The sequence below is a fragment of the Notothenia coriiceps genome, unplaced genomic scaffold, assembly GCF_000735185.1.
Source record: "Notothenia coriiceps isolate Sejong01 unplaced genomic scaffold, NC01 NC01_scaffold00026424, whole genome shotgun sequence".
Taxonomy (NCBI): Eukaryota; Metazoa; Chordata; class Actinopteri; order Perciformes; family Nototheniidae; genus Notothenia; species Notothenia coriiceps.
This window is the reverse complement of record NW_011359125.1, coordinates 1,806,609-1,826,872: the sequence shown is the minus strand read 5'-3', so window position 1 is coordinate 1,826,872 and position 20,264 is coordinate 1,806,609. Positions and strand designations below refer to the sequence as shown.

Sequence of the window (20,264 nt, the reverse complement as noted above, 5' to 3'; positions counted from 1 at the left end):
ACTTACGTACGTTACTACGTACTTACGTACGTACTACGTACTACGTACACTACTACTACTACTACACTACACACACTACTACTACACACACACACACTACACACTACACACACACACACACACACACACACACACACACACACACACACACACACACACACACACACACACACACACACACACACACACACACACACACACACACACACACACACACACACACACACACACACACACACAGTCTAGAACGTTTTAGTACACAGAGGGGTTTTTTGTCCAGTCTACACATAATGAAGTGACTCCCTGCCTTTCATATAATGAATGTTTGTAATGACAACACCAGGCTTGAACATAGTGTGTCTTCTAAATGTTAATTTTTTATTTATTCATATTTAAAATGAACAATAAATGATCTACATCAATAAACAAATGATTCTCTCCTTTAAGTCTAGCTTTTTGTGATGGACATGTACACCACACATAACTCATTTTGACACAGCAGAGTCCCAGTTTCACATAGTATCAAATATTGACCAAACAGCTGCAGTGCAGCTCTCTGCTACTCAGGCTTTCTGTTCATCTAGAAGTGTTGCCTCTCACTCACCTTGACAGCTCGGTTTGGCTCTGTCCCACTCTGGTCTCTTGCTGTTGCCCATGACACAAGTCAGAGTGGAGTAGCCCTGTAGCAGGTAGCCAGCCTCACAATGAAATGTCACCATAGATCCCAGCTTGTAGTCAGTACCCATTCGAGAGCCGTTCATCACATTCCCTGGATCAAAACACGCCTCCCGCAGTTTTGCTGCCAATCAAAAGAACAAAGCTTTTAGAGCAGTCAGAAGTGTTTAAAATGAGTGGGGTTTCTAATTAGTAGGTTCAAATAGTTATTCAGGCTGCAAGTGTGTATTTAATGTAACACTACCTGACCTGTTAAAGCGGTGGAAATAGATACAGGCTATTTTCACAGCTTGCATTACCATTAGAAAGAGTAGGTGTGTCAAGTAGCAAACTTTAAACACGTCATGTTTACGTTTCATGTATATACGTTTCCATCTAAAAATCACTTGCATATGAACACATTCTGTTTAAAAAAAACGTAAAGGTCTACCTTTGTATTCCAAATAAAAGCCGGTGTAGCTCACAGAGCCATCGCTGCGAAATGCCAGGTACATGAAGTTGGAAGTGCTCTCAATCTTCTCGGGAAGTTTACTGTCTTGGAAACTGCCAATCAGATGAGCGCTGCTGTCTGGCCCATCATAGATATACAGGAAATCATAGTTGGGCTCAATACTGAAACTGTTACAAATGAAAGACACATAAATTAGATAAAACAGTTATTATTTTGCCCAATCTTAACCACCAGATTGTATGCATTAGGGCTGCAAAATGAGTGTGCACTTCAGTGCTAGGAGTGAGTCATGCCAAGCCATTTGTTTTGCATCTCAAGACAAAGAGATAAAAAAAGATATCTCCCCCAAGAGGTGAGAAGAGATTAAATTGTTGTGACACAGCGCCGGCACAAAATCTTCCCAGACGGCAGTGGCAATGCTGTGTGAAAAGATCGTTTCATATTGTAACACCGTATATCAAATCAGATGCCTCAGTGAGAGAGAGCGGCGCATTTGTTTTCAAAATAATGAGCATGGTTTATGACAAAAATGTAAATAACTTGGAGATAATTGCATTTGAGTTGGATCAAGGCAACTTCAATTTAAAATCATAACTCCATCCTTTCATTTGGCATTCCCATGGGAGAAAGCAGCATTGTGCTAACTCTATTAGATGTTTGTTTTGAAGGACAAAGTTGAAAAAGAAACATGGTGAGAAAAAGGGAAAGTGGGTGGGAGTGCAGATAGAGGCAATGCACGCTGCTTCTCCAGCTCTTCATAAAAACGACTAGAAAAATAACAGTCAAGAGCAACAGGGTCCATGAAAAGTGCCCTCAGGCCCATCCGTGAGTTTGCGCTGCCAGTATTGCTGCGACATATTTAGATTGCAATTAATCATGTAAGGCTTATGGTCTTAGTGTGATTCAGTCTAAGAAATGAGATGCACTCTTATCACACTACTGCCTGCAATATACCATTTTTTGGAAATCTTGTTTCACCACATTTCAGCAAAGCGGCAGGATAGCTGCCTTCTACTGTAGATACCGTATCTGTAGAGGCACTTCTGCTCCCCCCTATCTCCCAACACACCTGGACTCCAGCTCAGGTCCTCTGCTTTAACACACATGGCCAACTTTGCTCAATACCATCATGTTATAGCTGGTTCCACTGCAGAAAACAGGCAATTCCAAGTCTAAGTTACTGGACCATGTGCATGTACCTCAAGGCCATCATTTTTCTTTCCAATTAAATGAACTTGCGTAATCCATACGTGCGAGGAATGTATCAAACACCTTTGCTCTAAAGAATAAATAAAGCAACTGTGACAAAAATATGTCTGTTTCTCCACATATCGTCTGGATATTAAGACATTGAGTTTCACCATCATTTAATTTAATGTTGTTGTTCCTTATGTTTTGACTCAAGCAACTAAAGAATGTAAAATTGCATTTGAAGCAGCTCAACTTACCTGATGAAAGCCAAGGAAATGACATAGTCAGAGTGCACAGCAATAAGCCAGTCACAGTCTTTGCTGTGTGGGTAGGGGTTTGGGTAGTTTGGAGAGAGGATGAATCCTGAAGATCCAGTCACATTTCCACCACAAGGAGCTTGAGAGAAGAAAAAGGAAGAAGCAATGGATGAGGCAGAGGCACACAGTGGTCAAAAAGTGTCCTTGACCTGCTGCAAACATCTTTAGTTGAACTTGATTATTGCTCCTTCCTACATCATCTTGCTAAATGTTTCCTACCATTGATATGTGACTCTCAGATCTTCTTGGGACTGATATGAAACTAACAAGATATTAAGACAACTTAATTAAATAGTGTGAATTGACATTTATGCTCTATGATTTAGTTGGCTGGATTATATTTATATGATTTAAAAAGGACATTTTGAGTGCTTCAGCATGTCAGAGGACACTCTAAACCTTAAATCCCCGCAGAAGGCTTTTCTTGTCATTCTTTGAGTGTGATGAATCAACTGCCAGCTTGCTTCAATATGAAGAACTTTTAGTAACATGATGATGAGTGTATTGCTCTTAAGCTCCAAAAGGAAAGCTGACATTTAAATCATGTTTTCACTCATAGAGACTTGTCACGTAATCTTGTAATTGCAAAGCGAAACAAATACCTAGGCCTTTTATGGCCAGGAAACAAAACCTCAGACGCGTTGGCAGCGACATCCAAGTTTCTTTAGACCTACTTGGTGTAATTATTTTGAGTTGCATTGTTAAGTAATTAGCTGTTAAGCTCTAATAAGACATTGTTCTCGGGAACGATAGCGTAGAGTACTCAGTCTTTGAAAGGCTAGTGAAGTGGATTTGTCGACATAAGACTTGGCACCAACTCAACTCTGAAGAGTTTTGTTTATCCTGCCCATATTCTTCAGACATCAGTGAGAGAGAATTAGTTTCTGCTACAGACACTAAATCGAAAACTCCCCTGCTCACTATTCATCTCAATATCTTTATTTTGTAACTCTGATCCCGCAAACTTCCCTCCTTCTCTCCCCCTCTCCTCCCATCCATGTACCTCTCAGTCTCCCCCGTACTTCTCCCCCTCAATAACTCAAACCACGTCGCCCTCTCTCACCGATGCAGCTTGGCGGGCTGGGTTGCCAGTAGTATCTATTTTCCACTTGGATGCAGGTGATTCTGCTCTCCCCCTGCAATTCATATCCCGGATCACAAGAGAAGGTCACCGAGTCACCAGGCTCCCGCCCTTCCCCATTGCGACTACCATTCATGGGAATACCTGGATCTCTGCAAGCTGTCGCGAGCGAACCTGAGGGGCAAACACACACACAGGTGCACATGAGCATGCAGAGCGCATGGGATCAATGATTGCATGAGTGAACACGCATGCACACACGTACAAGGAGTTTCATATCTCACAGTAGACAGCTGTCAAGTTAAAACTGTGGTTTGAACACTGATATCAGTCAGAATCCTGCTGTGTTCACCTAATCTGTTTCTAAAGCACAGCTGTGGAGCCCAGAGGTATAGGCATGATCTGGTCAAATCTGATGGATTCTACAAATGCTCCCATCTAGACAGACGTTATTAAGAGACTTAACACAGTTAAGTATATTGAAGTTTGGTGTTGTAAGTAAAACATGATGAACAAAAAAAAGATCAAAGTATTAAAACAAAATGGTTATCAGTTTGTATACATTTTATATGTGTGATCATTATAAGACAGCACACTGTATTTTATTATCTAATCTGAAAATGTAGGAGCAAAAACGAGTCAATACGTTTAACAACTTTGATAGAAGCGATCATAATAGTTTAACTTATAATTATAAAGATACACTTGACCTAATTTCTACATAGACAATGAATGTTTGTGTAACCATCTTCGGATTGATGGATTAAAGTAATTCAACTTAAAAAACAAGGCTTATTTTCTGTAGAAATCGTACTGCAAATTGCTATTAAACTGAAAATACTTCCAATCCTAAGGAACATCATAGGTACCATCCACAAGAAACAGTCACTCATTGAAGAAGGTCTGCAGAAATTCACTTAACAAAACCAGATTTCCAGCCTGAAACCACCAGCCGGGGGCAATCCAGGAATGTAAGTTTTGTATGCATCTTCAGAATCGATTCTCACTTAAAACAGGTGCAGAATCCCAATGTAATTGATTTCAACATTATGCTTCCTTTCCGGTTTACTAGAGTAATGAATACAATTAATACCAGCAGAACATGAGAGTGCTTGAGTAGGCTAACAGCAGGAAACTGTAGAATACCTGGGACTCACTGCTCATCAAAGCATGGTTAAAGGTTACATCAAATTCAAAGAGTTCCACAGGGCATGAGGAAATGTTCAAATTAAAAGCTTCAGTTTGAGAATTTCATTATTTTGGAGACATTGAAATCAACTTTGTATTAACCTTTAATATACTCCTTACGAGCTAGGCATACTCTGTGGAATATACACTTAATGTCTCTACAAATAGACATAATACGCTTTATACAGAGACAGTTTGATGTCATTACATTTCCAAAAACTTTAACTCCTCAAAGAGACTCTTACTATGAGCAAACAACAAAACAACAGGAAATACTTACTGGAGAAGTCGATGGCAAAGCCAGACTTGGTTATATAAAAGTCAGTCTCAAACTGTATGGTGACGATGTTGAGAGTGGAGTGGATGCCCTCAGGCAGCAGCGAGCCGCTAACCTCCCTCAGAGACATCTCGTTCTCAGGAGGCCCATCCCACACCTTCAGGATGTCGTGGGACGCCTCTGTGTCGAACGCAAGGAACTGGAGACTGCAAAAGACACAAGAGATTGTTAGCATAGGCTTTTAATTAATTCAGTCAGTTAAACAAGTTTTCTAAAGAAGGCAAGTAAAATGAGTGCTGAACTTAAATTGAGGTCAAAGGAGGGATCTAACTATTAACTGTGCCCCCTGCTTTCGGTTATTTCAGTTGAGATTTGGTATCATCAATCAGTTCCTGCCAAAGTTAGAAATATGATAGCACAGACTTATCTGCGGTCTCATCAAGAGATAGCCTGAAGCAGGTCTTATGACAAAGAATGTGTGGCTGACTTTATGAAATCATACCATGTTTACTTCGACCTCCAAGTCCCGATGGGTTTTATTTCACAGTAATACTAGGAGCTCTCAAGAAAAAAAAAAAATGCTTCCATGTCCCTGGAAAATGCCTCTGGGTGCTGTCACAGCGTCTACAAAGTCGCTCTCCCAATCATTGTTAATGGAGCTGCTGCAGGCTGTTTCTCTTGATGACACCTTGCTTTAGAGGAGACTTGTTCATGTTTAAAATCTTAACTGAACTTTGTAATGTCTCGTGAAAACCTTTAAGCTATTTTTGTCTTCAGGTCAAGTAAGGATGACCTCAGATAATGTTAGATGTATTCAAATCAACTCACATCTGTTTACTTTTAGGCAATTACTTTGTGAATACATTGCATGAACCATGTAAACGTCAGTCAGACTCGCTTCAGTTTTATTATACAAATCCATTTAATCTCATCCAATATACAGTATATAACTCCTTTTAGTAGACTAATAACTTAAGGACCAATTATATTCTTTTGATAAGAAATGACACAAAATACAATTTGCATATTTTGATAAATTATTGCAAATTTTAATTTAAATATTGAACATATTATAAGGTTTTTCTAGGAAGTTTTGAATACATCAGTTATAGAGAGCTAATAGCAAACACATTTCTTATACAACAGAAACAGCACAGTTTATGCAATATATGAATATACAATAATGTTATTAGCACCGTGAGTTACCTGACAATGTTGCCAGAGTTGACCTCAATGGTCCAGGTGCACCTCAGGTTGTTGTCGTAGGGGAAGGGATACCCAGGAGACAGGATTCGCCCGGTAGACTCACCTTTGAAACTCCCACCACACTCCGCTGCATGCACACATAAAATACATAAACTCAACCATGAGAAAATGGAGATGCATATACACAAAAAAAGAGCTTGTTGAAATACAGAAAAACTGCTGTCAAGGTCTTAGCTCACTGCAGCTCAGAGTCTACAATGAGGACTAATGAGCAACAGTTAAGCTCTGCTGAAAAATGAGTTCCTTTTACTAACAGGTAATGGGACTTTACAGACTTCCTGTCTTGAAAGAGAAAGTCACAGATGCAAAACAAAACTTGTTTTGTCTGTAAGTATGCCTCCTAATGATGTCATTCATTTACTTTAAAAAGAATGTGTCCGAAGAATATTCAGGCAGGGTCTTGCATGGCAGGAAGGACACTGCTACAAATGACTGATGAAATGTTTGTAAATCATCCAATCTATGTTGTCTCTCCCCTGGTTATCTTCTTGCTATCTATGATACAGAACAAACTGCTCTTAATTAATAGGAAAATTGCATTAGATTGCCACAGTGGTAGGCTATAATCAGGATCCTAACAGCAGGATAATGTAAAAGCCCTGGACAGGAGCCAGAAGGTAACCCTGGAGAAATGGCTGGGAATCCCATTTTACATTCAGCTCACAGATGCAAAGCTCACTATTAATATTGACCATTCAGTTATCCAGCACTATTTAACAGTTAATCAGTAGACCGGTTTACTTTTTTGTGATGTTATTGAACATGCCACAATGCCAGAGCTAAGACATTTTTACTCATAAAGGAATAAATACATGTTTCATTGAAAAAGGCGGAAGGACAGAGGCGCATTTAAAATGCAATTCCGCACACGTCCGGAATTTATAAATCATTTTGTGCCTTAATCCATCACTGCTAGCCATCAAGAAACAGACACTGCCTCACAACACCTTCCAGGCTCTAGCAGCGTGCAGGTAATAGCTTCATAGTTTCTCTGTCTCACTGTCTCAGCACGTTGTGAATATGAAAGTACAGCCAAGAATGTACATCATGTCCAGAACAAATCTGATACGAATGCTCTAATAATTATGCCTCTGTGCTGGAGAAATGCTCATCAATGACAATCGTAAAAAATTAAATAGTGATTGAGATTGTTCTTAATTGCTCTATACAGTACAGCCATTTCAGCATCAAGAACACACAGAGAGAGATCAATAATTTGTATTAAAGGTCCCATGTCATGCTTTTCTGGTTATTACCCGTCCGCTTGTGTGTTATGAAGGTTGTTCTGCATGTAAACAGCCTGCAGAGTCACAAACCCTCAAAGTACACCCTGTAGCGAGGACAACTGCGTTTGGGGGTGCGGGGGGGTAGGGGTAACAGTGGAGCCTCGCAGATGGTGGTGCTGCAGCCCCCTCAGCACCCCTACCCCCCTTCCCGCAGCATTCTCATCTGTTTGTCATTACTGGTGTCATTTTCTGGTTGCTAACAAAAGCCATTGTAACACATAATCACTGATGTACAGCTGATGTGGGCTCACAGGGAGTGGGGGGCAGGAGCTCCAACAAGCCGTTTAGGACAGAGAGTGAATACACATACTATACAGAGATGCTGTATGAGAAAACCAATGTGAGTTTGGAACATTGCACAATATAAATGTATTCTAGTAGACCTCAACCATGGAATTATGATAAGTAGAAACGGCCATGACATGGGACCTTTAAAACATCAGATGTGTTTATATTCTCTAACAAAAACACAAGCAGTGTGTTTTCTTTCAATTCAGTCCATTAAGTAGAACCCACATAGTGATACATCCTTAAAATCAACACCTACAGTAGATGAGCAATGTTGACAGTGTGCCTGGCCTGAATAATAATGTAACTACTACAGTAGGAGAGAAAAAAAGAGAATTGAATGGTCAAAGACTGCTTAGACAGAAAGGATTACCTATACAAGACGGCAGGAGGTTGTCCCATGCCCTTCTATCCCCAGTCATGCACTTGAGTATGCCACTGCCGTGCAGGGTGTAACCTCGGTCACACCCGAATGTGATAGCACTTCCAGCAAAGTGACCCTGGTCAGTGACTTTGAAGCCAAACTGCGGCACACCTGGATCATCGCAGTGGGAGAGCTCAAAGCCTGGATGAGAAACATTGAGAGGCACAAGAGAAGGTCATAAGGCAGGATAAGAATATGAGTTCTGGCAAGCCATTTTGTGAACCAGTGCCAAATTCATTTTTATCTAGAGAATGGGGTCGTCTTGCTTGTTGACAGAAAGCTGGTCATGTTTAAAATATTTGGTGAACATCTCTCGATAACCTAAAAGAAAAGAAGAAAATTATTGAACATAGAATCAATTTCCAGTTGTGGGTTGGTCTTACATTGCTATTATATTACGTAGCAGTAAAAGATTCCATTTGGAAAATAGTAAATGTTCACAATCAAATGTTTGATTGAATGCCGGCAGTTACAATTGAGAAACAGCCCATCCATTCGTAACACTTATACAAAATAAATGAAATGTACGAGTCACAAACAAGACAAGGTGTTGCAATAACTCTTAAGATGGCCATGTTTGAACTCTACCACGTTATGTGTATTCCTCTCTTCTAGATACTAAATGCAAGTGTTCTGATATGCAGCAACAGTGTCTGCACATAAACCCAGCAGGGCTGATTTACGGCCTCTTCTCACAGCGAGGTCCATGCCCATGCCAGATGTTATGGCAGCATTACAAGTGTCATGCCCAGTATAAATCTCCTGCAGTTACTGCTCACATTTAGAAAATTACATCTGCACTTCTGGTAGAAGAGTCCTGAAAACATGATCAGGTTTCATGTTGAGACTAGATTTAAGTTGCCCATATCCCACCTTCTCCTTGCCCTATTGCTTTTCTCACATCACTCAGACCTCTCCACATTTCAAAGGGCTATTCATTCTGGATGAAAAGACCAAGTGAAGACTTCACTTTGAGGTGGATAAAGTGTTTTTATACTGCCATTTACCTTGTGCATGTCTCTGGAAACAAATCTGAAATTATATCTAATTATGTGCCATTTAATTATGGCTAATTTTGTAACTCAAAAGGCTCTTCCGAACTAATTGTTGTTGCATTAAGATGCTGATGGCAACTTAATTACTTGTTGTAAATGGCTACACATAGCTGATTAATGTATATTTTATTATTATTTTTGGCAGGCCTGTCAGGCTGCAAAAAACGAAAACCATGATTAATGCTGAGCTGCACTCGATTGTAAAAAAGTTGTATTGGAACTGTAATACAGCAGTTCGTACCTGGCACATTTGGTGTAATTATCGCAGAGTGAAAATTGCCAGTTTGGGCCTCGTTACTGCAAGTTGCTTGAAACTTATTCCCTTTCATTTTATTCAAGTCAAAACTGCAGTGTGACCGTTTCCATTCTAACTAACTGTGTTGAATTCTACCTTATAAAAACTGCTGGTAGCCAAAACAAATTTACAGAGCTCAAATGCAGGTGAAACAGAAAAACACTTTAAATTGGACTGCAAAATGCAGTGTAACCAAAACATTATCCCGTCACAGTAATAAATTAGAAACAGTTAGCAACAATACACAGTCAGCAAGCCAATTAGAGGGAGAAGCAAAACTCATCTATTACTGGCCCACTTATAGCAATGATCCAAACGTTCAAAACACATGCACACACAAACTCACTGGTTTCAAACAATCCAAACAATAATTCACCTGCTTTAACAAGGTACAGTTAGGCTGGCATGGACGCTAATTGCAGGAATAGAGCGCAAAGGAAAAGGGAGAAAATGGATTCACATAGAGAGAGGGAGAGGGAGGGAGGGGTGAAAAGAAAAGAAGCGAAATGTCCAGCAGGAATGGCGTGGAAACACCGTGCTGTGTTTAATGGATACCCTGACAGTGAATGACAGTGAGGGTCAATTAAAACTTCCTTTAAAATTCTGCTCTTTGAGATGGCTGGCTCCTGAAGTAGAGCTAAATTCATCCACTTGGAAAAAGCTTTAGGGCCCTCCTCTCCCAGGGAAAGGAGCAGTGACTTACTTTGGTATATGAGCTGGAACCCCGCTGCAGTTGCCTCCTGGTCGGAGTAGAACTCCAGCCACAGATAGTTGGAGGTGGTGGTGAGGGACAGACCTTGCATCAGCGTGCCAGTGTACGAGCCAAGGAGTGCGGCGGCCCCGTCCTTACCATCATATGCCTGATCAGAGACAAAGAAGAAGAAGAACATGATGGAGAGCTCTGCTGCACACTGAGGATTAAATCCCCATAATTAAGTAGAATGATAATATTAGGAATTAATTATTCATACTTAGGAAAGAGAGACACAATTAAAAAGAAGCTATTAGTAGTGTATATCCTCTTTATATGGCACATCTATTGCAAATCCAATAACCTAAATGAGATGTCAAAATTTAGATTGGAGGGATGTTTCTTCCCATTGATCTGATACTGTGCATCTGTACAGCTTACAAGGCAGATGGGATTCATGATTCACTAATTATTTTAACGTGCGATTAACGCATGTGTATTTGTCCTCGGCCCGCCCCGTAGTTTCAGAACCTAAAGGCTTGACGTTGTTGTTGTTGTTGTTGTTGTTGTTGTTGTTAGTTAGATGGTGGGAGATTCTAGCGAGAAATATGGATACAAAAAAAGGTGTTTTAAACAGCAAGCCAAGCACACAGCTGATGCTGACAGCCCCGCTCCTGCCGCTCGCTTGCGGCAGAACACGCTTGAAAGTTTGACGGGTAGAAGCCTGGGAGACGCCTGGACAACAACAGCGATAGCTAAATGGGTGGCTACAGCTTAACATTGTGGAGGACGAGGGGCTGCGTTAGATCATTCGGATTGCATCCAACGTGTCGACTGCACATCACAGCGCATTATTTTGACCCACAGTGGGAACTTCAGTCTCATGCTTTGACTGAAGATGAAGACAGAGGAGCGGCATTTCGCCGACAACTGTAAACAGGCTTGTCTGTTTGAGCAACTGGCTCAGTGCAAAGAAGTACACAGGGTTGGGAGAGAGTGTAAGAGAGAGAGAGAGAGGCTCCAGGTTGTTGTGTTGAGAATATTCATGAGAATATTTGTCATTGTTCCAATGATAATAAACAAACATTTGCATAAAGCATATTTGTCCACTCATATGTTGATAAGAGTATTAAAAACTTGAAAAATATTCCTCTAAGGTACATTTAGAACAGATAAAAAATGTGCGATTAATTTGCGATTAATTTGCGATTAATCGCGATTAACTATGGACATCATGCGATTAATCACGATTAACTATTTTAATCGACTGACAGCCCTAAGAAAAAGAGAATGTATAAGGTTTGGAGGAATTACTGTTTCATGTGCGCTATTTATACCATCACATGATCTGAGAAGACCCCAATTATAAATCAAATATTTTGTTACAATTTGAAATCCAATGACAGTTTTTAAACAGTGCCTCCTCCAAGCAAAGAGTAACGTACTTACACGTTTTTTTGAATGCTTTCATGGATGTTTCTATATAAATAATTGTATTTTTATCTTCCTTTTCTTTTTCAAATACATGTTTAACAGAATTTTTTTTTTTTTCTTTAACCACAGGCCTCGTTCAAATTGTTTTTTGAAGAAGCACACCTATTCCACTTAGATTCCTAATCCTTTATGATTGACACCTGAGAAAAAACATGGCTCTGGGCTCTTCCTTTGAATTACTACTAGAGCCCTCTCTGCGTTTTTATTGTTTCTCTTCCCTCAAGTCAATTTGGCTCTAAGCATGTCTTTTCACATTTCAGATGTTCACAAAATTACTAAGAACAGCAGATTACTGTCTACACAACTCTATTACTAGAAACACTGATAGTAGGCTACAATGCTGTTAATTGGAGCATTAGACAAGACATCTGCATCCCAAAAAGAGTGCATTCCAGCTGTGAAGTGGGAACTACATAGTCATTTGCGTCTCATTCGCAGTGCTTTCTAAGACTGTTAAAGTGCCCTTGAGCGAAGACATGAATCCCTTTCTTTCAAAAGGAATGCTGCTTTTGCAACTGTTTGGCCTTTGGAATTCTGCCAGGTTATTTCCATGAAATCCCTTACTTCACGTTTCCTGCATCACATGCTTCCACATTAATTAAGCAAAGACAAAATGGCGGTTCCTAAACCAAGCCCTTTGTTTATTTGTTGGTTATCTATTTTCTGTCAACAAAGAGGAATGACTGCATTGTGTCTTTACCTTGAGGATGTCACCTTGTGCGAGTTGAAAGGTGCTTGCAGTGATGTTGATACCTTTGCCTGTTTGAACATGAATGCTGTAGACACATTCGTGGCTGTTGTCATAGTTCATTGGATAGTTTGGCGACAAAAGAACTCCTTCGTTGTTGGAGACTGTCGATCCACACTCCGCTGCAAAAAAAAACAAACACAAAGACAACAATTATTCTTTTGTTTTTTTTCTTCTAAAATAAGATAATTTTTACTTTAAAAATCATTACCAACAAAATATCAAATATCCATAAACCTATTGCTATTGGTTTGCTTCATGTAAAATTCACGCCACAGCAGCAGTCTTTTTCTAACACAGGGCTAAACTGGTGTGCTAGAGGTTGGTAATGTTAGGTCTTTCATCACAGGGTACAAGGCAACTCGTTTAAATGACACAATAACTCTGCTATAAAAACGACTAGATCTCTGGAGTCAGCTATTTAAATATGCAAGTAATGTATTTGAGGTTCTTGGTAGGGGAGTAGGGGGGGGGTGAGCAGTGCAGTGGTATTGTCCCTTAACTCCACTCCCTTAAACTGCCCTTGGAGCACCCTTCAAAGGAAAAGAGATCTCCAAGGGTAGTTGAACCTAGCCGCTCACATCAGTATTAATAACAGGTCTGCATTTATAATTATGGTCTACTTAAGTAATTCTAATTCCACTGAGTTCTTGAATGTCTAAAAAAGGTTCAATTCTTCGCCAAACACATTTAACACATCGCACTGGCTAACTATGCACATTCTGCTATAGACATACACAAACAGGAAGGGAAATGGAATAAAAGCAGCTGACCACGTACCCACACACCTTGGCAGAGGGGCACTCCACATGCGCCGGCCACCTCCCAAGCACACTATCTCCCGCGCCCCCTGTAGGCGGTATCCTGTGTTGCAGTAGAACGGCAGTGAGTCACCAATGCCAAACCTGGAGCCCGTGTGCCATCCAAACTGTGGCGAACCCGGGTCCTTACAGGGTTCAAGATCGTACTCTGGAAGGAAAATAGCCACAAATATATTATAAATGCATAATTAGAATGATTTGTTAGTTAAACTTGTCAGTGATAATAATCCCCAAGGAAGCAAGCAATATCGTAGCTTGTGGGGATTAACGGTCTTGCTCAAGGCCCCTTTATTTAGCAGTATGGCTTTTGATTTCAATAAAGCAAAACATTACAGAAGCATCCTACCATAGGACGTGGTCTGTCAGCATTGGCACATTTCATCAAAGGTCAGAAAAGGTTAAAAAATGCATTTTAATCAGAAGATCTATACATGCTAATCACAGACCAGGGCTTGCACACACCGACAAACTTCATGAATATTCATGGCTGCATAAGTGATGCTTTACTTCAGTGGACAGCAGGCAAACATTTAGCCAGAATGCTCATGAAGCAGCCCCTCTCTCTTCCTTTTTCTACTTTACAGTATTTTCCTGCCTCTCTTTCTCTCTCTATCTCTCTCGACCCTCTCCATCAAACCCGCTCACTAAGCATCACCATCTGTCTCTTTTCTCCCTGGCTCAGCCTCCCATCTCCAGCTTTCTCAGTGTTTCTCCACTCCCTGGTCTCTGCATGGGGGGCCCATTATTTCTGTAACCATCCCCCCGCCCCTTCTCCTCAGTGTTCAGGATACTGACCCACATGGTAAGCTTTGATGATCATTCTCATCACGGTCAGACCGCCTCTACCTGCGTGACCTCGTTGTCTCTTAATTATCCCACTCTGATCGGCGCAGCCTGAAGGCATGGTCTACCTTAAGCCGGCTCCCATTCTGACCGACAAATCACTCCTCACAGGTTACTTTATGCGTGCTTTAGGGAGGCTTAGCACTTTTGATCTTATCATTGAACGGGCTGTCTTTCTATTTCTGTCCGTCACAAAGTCTTTCACTTCTGCTTTCTACTCCCTTGTACTTAACAACTCCTCCCACCACATATTCAGCATCCTTACTCCTCCACACAATTCATCTCACTTTCTCTTTTAAAGCTTTCCCTACCCTTTTTGTCTTCCCTCCTACCAATACTCTCCCTTCCCTGCCATCTACAGACAGAATCCTCATATGTCTTCATACCGGAGAAGGAGATGTTGAATCCCTGCAGCGATATTGAGAAGTCAGATATGAAGCGTAGCTGGGCCTTGAAGTTTCCATACAGGCCAGCATTAACCGGTGAAGGCCTCTCTGAGCCTGTGAGGCGAGCCAGTGGCTGGGCGAAGCTGCCATTTTCTGTTATCAGAAGGTAGTCATGGTGATCTTCCAGGTGGAAGGAGTAAAAAGTGAATTGGACACCTTGGAGGAGAAAATAAGAAAGCCAAGCGTTAGAGCTTTTCAGAGGAATCACTAATAAAAGGATGGAAAGGATTTGAATAGAATATTCAATGCATAAATTAGATGTTCTTGAATTGATGTCCATACTGACCCATAAGGTTGAGAAAACTGATTTACGGCACAGACAAACATTTGATATGATGACCTCAGAATAAAGATGACTACTATTCAATTAAAATGTTAGCTATAATAAACACTATTATTATCATGATTAAAAATCAGCTGGAGTTGGATTTAGCTTGCTGGAACATTAATCTAAACAATGCATTTTTCATTAATTAAATAATAAATGCTTCTCCCTTACAGCAGCCCTAGGGATAAGTATATAACAATTAATCCTAATGAAATTAGCTAAGATAGAAAGGACAATGGGAAAACATAATATAATATGTTTGTCTGTGCCATAAACATAACATGTTTTCCCACAACACACAAAAATGTTAAAAAGCAATTAAATGCAAAAGGAATGGAAACTAAATTAAGTGAAAATTATTTTTTACTGATTATAACACTGAAGAGTATTGGCCTTTCCAACAGCACTAGTCTGTCATTTATCACAGCTTTGCATCTGCCCATCAAATACAACTTTTAAACATAGTTCTTCCTAACAGTAGATGATCATGAGGAGAGCACATGATTGCTAATAGAACATCTGCTACTGCAGCAAAAAGAATAACCTAGAAAAATGTTTCTAAATGTAATATCAACAAATTTGTGTTTATCTTTTACTTGGAAAACAAGATCTGGGTTTTTTACACCCTGCCTGTTTTGTCACACTGACTCAGATCCAATAGCATCTCCATTGCGACCATGATGGCAAGTTGGCTGCTTTTTCAGTGCATTAAGCACTTTTAAAGCCATCTGTTGAATCTGTTCAGATATGACTCTATAATGTCCTCCACAATGTTTGGCTCACTTCATAAAAAAAGACCCAAATGGCCATAAAATAAATAACAAAATGAAGTGATTGATTGTGCTCGGTAAAACGGTGATTAAATAACAGAAAGTTTAGCCAAATGATCAATTAATCAAGAGCCATCCCTACGAAGGGACATCCCAGTATTTTAATGCAGTAGGTACAGGATCGGGATATTGGCAATTATGAAGTGGAATAGTTATTTAGCCACTATCCCTAAAGATGAATGTGTGTTCCAGTCAGTAGCCACAGGATGAAATACACCAGAAAAATCAGTGTCCTGGTAAAAGATATATTATCCTGATGGGATCACTTGTGTTTTGGGGTTGTGCAGATTCAAATCTAAAGACATTAATATAATGAAAACCAAGAAAATGCCTATGTGGGATGACATTTTTTTATTTCAATTACTTTAGTATAGTTTTAGTCGATATGCCAGTGGAATCGTGCACGTTTTAAAACCAGTATGTTTTAAACACATTCCATGTTAAAATAATGGTCACTGGGAACTTTGATTGCAATCTTTAAATGGTGATCTTGGATACTTAATGGCTTTTTATTTGCTCAGTTAAGCTCTGTACACTATGAGATTTTGGCAACCATAAATCATATTTAATTCAATAAACTGAAGTCGCCCCTGGTTAAATGTCTAATAGCTTTTTTCATTACTTACCATTTCTAATTAAACACATGTTTGAGACTTTCCATTATGACATAACAAATGTGAAAAGTTATCATATAAAAAAAACATGGCAAGAATAAGAATTGATGAGAGGATTTGAACACAAATTGGAAAGCTTTGAGGCAGAAACTCAAAGTATATGTTGTTTTCCTAATGTCAAATGTGGATGGATTGCTGATGGGCCTTCAACCATCAAAAGTAAATCTTAACAGGAAATAGAGTTGATGGTTGGCGACAAAAGATCGATTGGTAAGGTACAACTAGTGAACGAGGATATTCAACCGGCCTTCTGAAAGAGGATTAGAAGAAGTACAATGGTAAAATACACAGAAAATACAGCTAAATGCAAGGACACTGAGATAAGCTCAGTTTCCTTTTCAAATGATAATGAATGAGAAGGTCTCAGAGAACTGGTAACTGTTCATTTAACTCACAGTGAGTACTGAGATAATGGAATTAAACTAATTAAATTAAATAGAGAACGGTATGTGAATTAAAATGAGATATCCGATTTCTCCAGTGAAATGCCAAATATTTTGATAGCTGTAAATTAGTTGGAAAATTGATGAAAAGCAATATTAGCATAACAGAGTAAAATGCTATCCTGCTGAAGAATGTCTGAACAACATCCTGTAGGCCTGTACCAGCAACAATTATTTGAGAATTGCTGATAAAGCAGAACAACAAATCAAACTGAATTTTCTGATAGTTATAAAACTGTTTAAAAAAAGGATCACACAGTGAAATCTTCAAGAGTGAACACCTCGGAGAGTAATGTTATCACTGGACACTTGCCAAAGATAGAAAAAGTCAAAGCATTAAAATTATCTTTGAACAAGTCCTTTCTCGCCTTATAATAATAAATCCCTGTAATGTTCTTCTAATCTGTTGGGGGTTAGTCGTTTTTTTAATTTATAGGTTCATAATTTAGCCATTGTGAGGTCTTTTGAATGTCATTGTGTTTAGTAATAAAACCAATAAGAGTGCTAAGGTGTAGTGAGTCAATAAATCACACAGTATCAAATAAAAAAAATGTTTTATAGTTTAAGAGTTCCTTAACTGTACAGTAAAAAGGCTAAGGACCAAAAAATACATACAAATAAAGTGTTTTATTGCAAATTATTTTCACTTACACGTTGAAGAATGTATTATTTGAATGTGTATAGTCATTTGGATTGTCTATGTTTTCTTTTTTAAATCCATACACCCAACCTCTATTGCACGTCTGTCCTGTGGCAGATCCCTCTGTTGCTATCCCTGAGGTTCCCCAATACATGTGGGGTTTCTCTGGGGAGTTTTGCCTAGTGCGATGCAAGAGTCTAAGGACACAAGGTGACGTATGCTGTACACACAGTAAAGCCCCCCGAGATGAATGTGTAATTTGTGATTATTGGGCTGTATAAATAACATTTGATAGGATTTCAATTAATGTTGTTTTCCTACCTTTCCCATGGCTGACTTCTACAGTCCATGTACAGTTAAGGGAGTTGGGATACAGCTCCGGGAAGCCAGGTGATAAGATGATGCCTCCAGGCCCCCTGATATCCCCACCGCACGAGGCTGAATAAAAAAAGCAAGATAATGAGTGTTAACTGTTGCTGGAAAAAAAGACCAATAAATGATTCACAATGCATTCGAGTCATATCACATCCTTTCCTTCTATTTTTTACGAGTACCTGTAATTCTGCCAACACAATGTTTTTCCTCCCTCTCCCTCCAATACATTATTCATTAATTCAGCTATCCATCCATATTTCCTTCATTCCTATGGTATCTTAAATGGAAAGACATTTTAAGAAAACATGGTAATCCATTATATTAACTTACAATTCACAAGAACTGCAAGCATACTGAGTGGATTAGAGCTTTATTTAGATTGTGACTTCAAAGTGATTTTGAATTTCTTCCAAATGGAAAAAATCAGCCCTATGGAGCCCCTAAAGGTTCATGGAGAGAACAAAAAAGTATCTTGTGCGCACGATATACTCTCTCGTTCGTATTTTGTGCGAAAGAGAAAGTATTTAGTTAGTTTCTCGTTCTCACTGGAAAGTTACCGGTGCGCCAAGTAGGAAGAGGAGCACAGAGGACCGTTTCATTGCAGACTGTTATGTTTATGTTGAGAAATGGCAGTGCATACATTATTTGATATATATTCCAAACTCGGACTTCATTTAGGGACATTTTGGCCAGGGGTTTAGAGCTATTTGTTCAAGCACCGGATTGGCAAAACAGAAGAGTCTGTAAACCAGTCTGCTTTGATCTATGAATTCCTGTCCGTGACTCACAGTATCTGCTGCCCACAGCTGTTTTATAGAAGGAACCTCCTTCACTTTATGAAATCTCTGCGGCACCAGTGGCCTGTACTACGAAGCAGGATTTGCTATTTACTATTCATTCATGAAGTATGACGCTGCGCTGTCAGCACGCTTCTCCATGTTTGTTACTGGTCAAATGTTGCTAACCCCGTCCCTTTCACGTGAACGCGCTCTCAGCCGGACAGAGAAACCCTGGTTGATATACTGAGTTGATAACCAGTTTCTTAGGGCCGCTTAGCGAGACCGCGTTTGTTAGGGTTAGTTAAGCCGGGTAAATCAAACATATCCAGGGTAACTCAGCAGAATCTGAGAAGAGCAGCACCAGCTGCAAATAGCTGTGCCTTTTACTGTTTACTTCACTGTGTTTCCCTTCATTAGAACCGCTGAATAGAGATCGAGGCTGCTACGTTTAACCACACACACCCCTACACACATCGAACTACCAGAGTATTCCCCTCGTTTTATGAAGGAGATGTCCGGTCACCGGGGCGCATGATGTGTGTTTGTGCTCAGCTCCGCTCTGTGTGTGTGTGTTGGGTGTGTTTGTGTGTGTCCGACACCACCGGCATTTGTTTTCAAATGACCACGAACNAAATACAATTTAAATATTATTGCACACTTATTCCACGCGTGCCAGGGGTTGCCGACCCCTGCTGCAACAAGACTATGTGAGACACTCAAAGTGAGCATAATCAGTTTACAGTATGACATGATTCATAAACCCCAGGCCTACATAAATTGGAATCAAACAGTATTGGTTTAGGTTTCGAGAGAATTATACATCTTCTCCTTGGTGAAGTGTACATGTGTACTACGAACTATGTATTACAGTACAGGGGTGCTCTTGTATAAATAGAGAATGACAGTTAAGCTACAGAGGTTATACCTCCCCAAAACGCCTCGTTGGAGATACGTCACTGTCCATTGATTCTTCCGGGTAACTCATGATGTCATGCGTTACCCGGAACCAAATGGACCAATCCGTGGAGCGTTACGTTACGTCCGCGGAGCCGTTACGTTAAGCCCCCGCTGATTGGTCCAAATTGACCAATCCACGGACTTCCTCACACACACACTCAGTGCCGGCAGCTGATCTCTCCTCCCTGGCTGCAGGCTGATTACAGACAGTTGGGATCGCGGCGAAATTCTCTCTGCAGACCCATTCTCACAGCGTTTATCAACCTTTTTCTTACTCAATATCAAGCCACACTTATTGTTTTTACTTCGGCTGTGACTTTGTGTGTGCTCAGGGTGAGTTTGGCTGTGTTTCGCTGAACAAGGAACCACACCTCCACGGAGCTCAGCGCGATTCACAACAT

At 40.1% G+C, this 20,264-nt stretch overlaps 1 protein-coding gene across 1 annotated transcript in view; it reads right to left on the bottom strand.

The window, feature by feature from the left end:
• The window catches only part of LOC104957131 (CUB and sushi domain-containing protein 3-like), a 196,504-nt gene that overhangs the window by 158,839 nt on the left and 17,401 nt on the right, over positions 1-20,264 (bottom strand). The window contains 12 exon segments of the mRNA XM_010784744.1: positions 605-799; positions 1,106-1,293; positions 2,575-2,713; positions 3,698-3,889; positions 5,184-5,386; positions 6,387-6,513; positions 8,394-8,585; positions 10,498-10,654; positions 12,680-12,849; positions 13,508-13,696; positions 14,778-14,993; positions 18,074-18,190. Of these exon segments, the coding sequence (XP_010783046.1) occupies positions 605-799; positions 1,106-1,293; positions 2,575-2,713; positions 3,698-3,889; positions 5,184-5,386; positions 6,387-6,513; positions 8,394-8,585; positions 10,498-10,654; positions 12,680-12,849; positions 13,508-13,696; positions 14,778-14,993; positions 18,074-18,190 (2,085 nt within the window).